General features: G+C 36.7%; 1 protein-coding gene across 7 annotated transcripts; it reads right to left on the reverse strand.

Moving 5' to 3' along the window:
- Nucleotides 1-268: 268 nt before the first annotated feature.
- On the reverse strand, nucleotides 269-5,382 carry LOC18432491 (uncharacterized). Of its 7 annotated transcripts, none has more exons than XM_011624413.3 (5): nucleotides 5,036-5,382; nucleotides 3,646-3,727; nucleotides 3,015-3,087; nucleotides 907-962; nucleotides 269-666 (listed from the first exon to the last, which is right to left on the reverse strand). In XM_011624413.3, the coding sequence occupies exons 2-5, from the start codon at nucleotides 3,723-3,725 to the stop codon at nucleotides 546-548; spliced, it is 330 nt and encodes a 109-aa protein (XP_011622715.1). In that variant the 5' UTR covers nucleotides 3,726-3,727; nucleotides 5,036-5,382; the 3' UTR covers nucleotides 269-545. The 7 variants fall into 7 exon arrangements, with proteins under 7 accessions (XP_011622715.1, XP_020521833.1, XP_020521834.1 ...); XM_020666174.2 differs by having other exon boundaries at nucleotides 4,979-5,380; XM_020666175.2 differs by having other exon boundaries at nucleotides 4,938-5,376.
- Nucleotides 5,383-5,973: the final 591 nt, after the last annotated feature.

Here is a 5,973-nt window from a genome sequence, read left to right on the forward strand (position 1 = left end):
AGAGATCCATTCCCCCTCAGCTCTTTGGTTTGCTAATTGTCCAGAATTGGTGACTTTTAGGTGCTTACCAATTTTACCTTGAGCAACAAACAAAAAAATATTACTGGGCAGTTAGAGAATCACAGTTGGAACTCCCTTTGGCTTAAGAGCTCATTAGCACGGGAATTTACCTAGGCAAAAACTGTTAAAAGAGGAAAATAGAAGGTGGGTATGCCTGCTTTCACATGCGATGATGTAAATGACGACTTGGATGTGTACAAGCAACATGGAAGGCTTCAATGTATTTTCTTTCTTTTCTGTAGGGCTTTTTTGGCTCGCTTAGTTTTACTAGGTAGAGACACTACACAACACATGGATGAGAATCAAAATCTTGTACATAGGTATATCCAAACTAGTGAAAGGCAACCCAAGGGGCGATTCTTGGGAATAATACCAACAGTCTTGAGAGTGATTTGTTCGTTTATACTTGAGAGCTTTGTGCATGCAAGGAACTGGAAGCAAGAGCAATGATTGCCCGCTTCTGTAAATAGCTGATCATATTTAAGTCATGATCGGGATCCCTCCTTTGGACCAAATTCTTCAATAAGCTTTGTGGCAAGTGTCGGGATATCAACAAATGCACTGAATGATGCACGGAGAAATCTGGCTTCCACTGCCTCGAAATGGCTGAGTCAAGACGACAAGAAACAAGGTTTAGCAAGTAGATCACAAAACTAGGGATTTCATAAGGAGATTACTATGATAGTTGAAGCCAGATAAGAATATGAACATTTCATACAAAAAAATAAAATAAAAAAGATGCAGTCTAGCTTGCATAATGCAGGGGGATTCGTCAATAAAATTGCCTCAAATAGGAAAAAGGAAAAGATAACTCTTATCATATGCTCTATTAATTAAGTCACTCACACTGAAAGCCTTCCATCAGACAACAACATCTGCCTCTTCACTTTATCAGGCTGCAACTGTATCATGATTACATGAAGCAGTGCAAAATGAGATAACCAACAAAAGGTTTAATCAATCAACATGGATGGCTAGAAAGCCCAACAGTTTATTAAAAAAAATAGAAGAATACCCAAAAATAACAATTCTGATCGAATTAATTCCATTCAACATACTCGCCACATTGTATAATGGAAAAAGTTCATATAAGGTCGCAACCTTAAAATGTAAAATTAAGGTGTACCTTAAAAATCCATCAGAAAAGGTCGTTTTGATGTTGGACAGCCCTCCAATTGATCATCTCAATATCGAGATGTATGAATATGTTAGAAAAATAAAAATTTTGAGTACCAAAAGCAGTACATCTTGCAATACATTCTCTAGACTGTCCATTTTCAAGATTCTCATGTGTTTATAGATCTACTTGATTTGAACTATTTTTGGAGTTTAAAATTCCTACTTAGAGATGAATATAGATTATAAGGCCCTACAAAGAATTTTGGTGTAAGACAAAATTTGGAGGTGCACCTTACTTGGATTGTTTAAGGTCGCAACCTTATACAAACCATACCCTTGTGTAATTATCTACAAAAATGGACTCAATAATTTTCATCCATGCAAGGAGCTGAATTAACAAATCAAAACTCATGACAGATTATTTAATAGAATAAAAAACACATTAGAAACAACAAATGCTAATTAGCAAAAGCAACAATTTCCCATAAGCATAAAACACTGATCAGCAGAACGGAATAGATCAATATCTTTTTACAGACATGCATTCAGCAAAACTAACATCTCTTGCTAATCCCATGAGTAACAACAACTGAGATTGCAAACCATTCATCAGCACGAAAAAAATGGTTCCAATAATATCATTTATTCAGTGGGTAGTTCTGTACAATCATAAGCTACAAAAGATCCTTCAGAATGGATACATTCAAGGATTGCCTGTGTCATGAATATAAATACCACAATTGTCCTTCAACTGGTGCTCTCTGATTTATTTGGGCACTGACATGTAATGCACTAAAAGAAGTCTCTAGTATGTAATACCAAAGAGGAGTTAAGGAACAAGTAATCTATCACAACCGAACAGCAAGAATCAACAAAATAGGACAATGAAGGAGCACTATGAATGGTTCAATCGGAATTTGGATGGAAATTGTGGAATTGCAAGTGTGCATGAAACAAAAATCTGAGGGTGAAGAAAATGATTCAAAATTCAACTGACAGATAAGTAGCACTTGATGTAATAAAATAGAGACCAGGACATCGGTCGCATTCACCAAAGAAAAATCGAATGTTTCAAGGAATTAAGTTATCTGTAAAATACACAAGGCTGCTCAAAGACAGGAAGCAAGAAAACTAACAACTAACTACTCATTCCCAACTATCAATATAAGGGAGAAAGTAAAGAGGTGATATGAGAAAAAACAAAAAATACAAAAAAAGGAAATGGATTGAAAAATTGAATCTGGAAATAACCCACCCAAATAGGGTACGACCAATAGATAAAGGAAAGGTATAATCCTTGCAAAAGGATTAAATGAGTTCCGGTGAATCTTATTAAAGAGTATTCCTGATATTGACCGTCAAAAATCTACATGTATACAGAAAGACATGGAGAAGATCAAGTGCTTCCAAAATTGACAAATCAGTTCTCCCAAATAGAACAAGTCTACCAAAAATTAAACATAGGGATGAAATTCTCTATTTTTTCGGATGTTGTAGGTGTGCATGTGGGAGGTAGTGTGCATATAGTCATTTTTCTTGCCATGAAATAGTGCAATTTTTTTCCCCCTGTATAAATACACTGCACATGATAATCCAATACATACCTGTTTCTTGATAAGCCACATCATTTTAAGTTTCTCCTAGTCCTCCCAATTTCTTTTTTTGGTCTAAAATGAAAAGGATATGGAATTTATTTTTTTGGTCTAAACTGAAAAGGATATGGGCATTTTGACAGACACAAGACTACAACTCAATTTAAAACCAAGAATGAGAGCCCAAATAATAACCATAAAGGCGGAATATGCAACATGGAAGCCTTCCATTTAATGCATTACCTCCTTATCAACATTTAAAGCTCTAAAGATCATAGAGGCATTTTCCACTGAGCCACAATCCACTTCCAAGTCACTGCAAAAAACACATTGGAAAGATTAAAGACTGCAATTGGATATTTAGGGCACAAAGCAGATTGAATTTTTGGAAAGTAAAGACATCACATAACAATATCTGCAGCTCGTCAATTCTACCCTCATTTCCTTAATGTACTACTTATCAACTAAGACATTCATTCTCTTGCCTGAAATAATGCAACTTCTCTAACAGTTTGGGGAACCCAAAATTTTTAAGGGCATGTTTGATTGGTGGAACTTTTTGAGAGCAGGACACCCAAGTTCCACCATATCTCCCTCCTGCATTTAATTATTCTCTGCTCGAAGCCGCAAAGTGGAAATCGCAGCTTCCAACGGGGAGTGAAGCCGCCCCTTCCCCTTCCTTACAAAATTCCATATTTTGGAGAGGGGGCTTTGGCAGGCCCCTTTTCCAACAATCAAACACGCCGTAAAAGAGTTATAAAGAAGTTTGGACACCAAAAGTAAAACTCGTACTTGATGACAGGTAATAAAGAAGAATATCCTCTAAGAAATAAAAATAAAATTTAAGGGGCAGAACTACGAGAGGAAAACTTACCAGGAGAACGGCCACTCTGAGAGGGGCTCGTCTGTAGAATCAATGGAAGGGCCTTCTGTGTTCACAACTATGGCACCCATCACTTTAAAAATAACACATATTTAGTATAGAGCTGAAGTTTTCTATTGACTGATAAGCTTTCTGGATAACAGGCTAACAACTCACATGGCAAACAATTTCAAAGTAAAATCTACCAAAAAATCCCAAATAAATAGCGTCTTTTTCTTTCTTTTTTCTTTTATCCTTCCGAGAAAGAGAAAGATGTTATTAGCCGAGGAAAGGGGAAAAGGGGTTATTGGCAATTAGCCTCTTAGAGAAATAAGGAATTACATATAAAAGTGCTGATAAAAGTGAAACTTTCGTCTCGTGCCACAGTTACGTGAGAACACCCTGATAATAATAAAAACAGAATTAACAAGGAAAAGTACACTGGATTAAGCAGATAGACAGACAGACGCACTTGGGGTGTGTTTGATGATTTGAAACCGGAAACACACATCGCTTGAAATTTGGAAGCTGTAAATTTGGATACCTGGTGGTGGAAAGTGCTATGAAAGTACAGTGTTTGGTAACATGTATGGAATCCTAGGGATTTTAGAAACCGGTGTTTGAATAAACCTGGGAATTCTGAAACCTGGAGATCTGGATATTAGCCAGTTTCAACCACCCCCCGGAATATATCAGCAATGATATGTATTCAATCGAGGTTTTAATAGCATGTGTAATCCATGGTAGGTCTATTCAAATGGAGGGATCAGATCATGAAACTATGTAAAAAGATGATCTCATAGAATATACAGGATAATAGAGTCATATGAACAATATTGCTATGCTTATTCTTCAAACCAAACCAAAAAAAAATGTTAAAATATGACAAACTCCCAAGGTTACTGCATCTAAGTTGTATTCCAATGTTTGGAGGGTTATGGCCGAGGAGTTGACACTCCCTCTAACATATCCCATAGCATTTTCATCACAAAAATAAAAATGGTGCAGAAAAAAGGGAAAGGAGATTCTTTTATTTTTGTTTAAAACTTTAAGGCTTGGTTTGACAAAACATAATCTGGATATTCATATTTCTAAAAATATAAATATAGCCATTACCAGTTTTCCATATATATGAATTATAAATTATCCTGAATATGCATTTTTCTATGCATATTTGACTATCCGCCTCTATCTTAAAATTGTTACATCACTGTCCACCTCTATAAATAATGCTACACAATTTAGTCTAGAGAGAAATGTTAATTTAGAAAAAGGGAAACATTAAAAAAGCCTCTCCCATTTACCGTAGCCCTTGAAATTTTTGGATAGAGAGAGGAGGGAGTACCCATTCCAACTTCCTTCACCCCCAAGCCTCCCTCAAAAGAGAGAGAGAGAGAGATACCTAGGTGAAAAGTCTTGGCATACTCTATCGTTCACAAAAAAAGAAGAAGAAGTCATGGCATGGCCTTGCCGGGTATCACATCCATAACCAGATCAGAGCTCCTCTTTTTCTCTCACTAGAGCGGCTTGTGAAACGTTTTACTGTCCTTTCAGCAAAAAGGGTCTGCAGTCCATGAGAGGTGATTGTTGAGAAAGAAATGATTTGCTGTAAGAGAGAGAAAGATGGTTTGCAAAACGTGGAGATCTATAGAAGGCGACAATGAAAGTCGGGATGAGAGATTGGTGTGGGTAGTAGTTGGACAGTTGTATAAGAGGGGGAAGAGTTCAGAAAATTGAAAGAGAAGGGAGATGGAGAGATTTCGGCGCGTGAAATTGGCCTTTTTTTTTTTTTTCCGTTGGCTCATACAGTTCGGCTCGGCTTGGCTATACTCAACTCGGTTCGGCTCCAAACAGCTCAGCTTGGCTTAGCTCAGTTTACATCGGCGCGGCTCAGTTTTATCGGCTTAGCTCAGCTCATGTTCGCTTGCTTCAATGAAGTTTACAAAGATTTTAGCCGAGTTGAGCCGATAAAAGCCTAGCCAAGTCTAGCTGAGCCAAGCCGGTCTATTTCAAGCTGAACCAAGCCGAAGTAAGCCGAGCCGATTAAAGTCGAGCTGAGCCAATACAAGCCGACCCAAGCCTATATAAGCCGAGCCGAGGCAATGAGAAAAGATAAAATAGTGAAATTACGAAAAAAACTATTAACATAAAATTATATTTCTACGAGAAAATTTGTTCAATTTGAATGAAATTTTAACGAAATTCAATGAAATTTTGAAATAAAGAAATTGTGGAATTTCAGTGAAATTTTGGAAAATCAAACAAATTTTGTACATCATTTTTTATTGAGAAAACTGCATACATATCCGTTATAGTTTCCGTTATTACAACTCTACCGAA

Source organism: Amborella trichopoda, chromosome 8, assembly GCF_054954075.1.
Source record: "Amborella trichopoda isolate Santa Cruz 75 chromosome 8, AtrichopodaSantaCruz75HAP2 v2.0, whole genome shotgun sequence".
Lineage (NCBI taxonomy): Eukaryota > Viridiplantae > Streptophyta > Magnoliopsida > Amborellales > Amborellaceae > Amborella > Amborella trichopoda.

What these genes read in the sequence shown, in the direction of transcription:
- LOC18432491 (XM_088874121.1), bottom strand. Translation starts at nt 4,144, where the DNA reads ATGTGTGTTTCCGGTTTCAAATCATCAAACACACCCCAAGTGCGTCTG. An exon ending in TCAGAGTGGCCGTTCTCCTG is followed by an intron (nt 3,088 to 3,645) that starts GTAAGTTTTCCT and finishes TGTTTTTTGCAG; the next exon opens with TGACTTGGAAGTGGATTGTG. An exon ending in CTTTAAATGTTGATAAGGAG is followed by an intron (nt 963 to 3,014) that starts GTAATGCATTAA and finishes ATCATGATACAG; the next exon opens with TTGCAGCCTGATAAAGTGAA.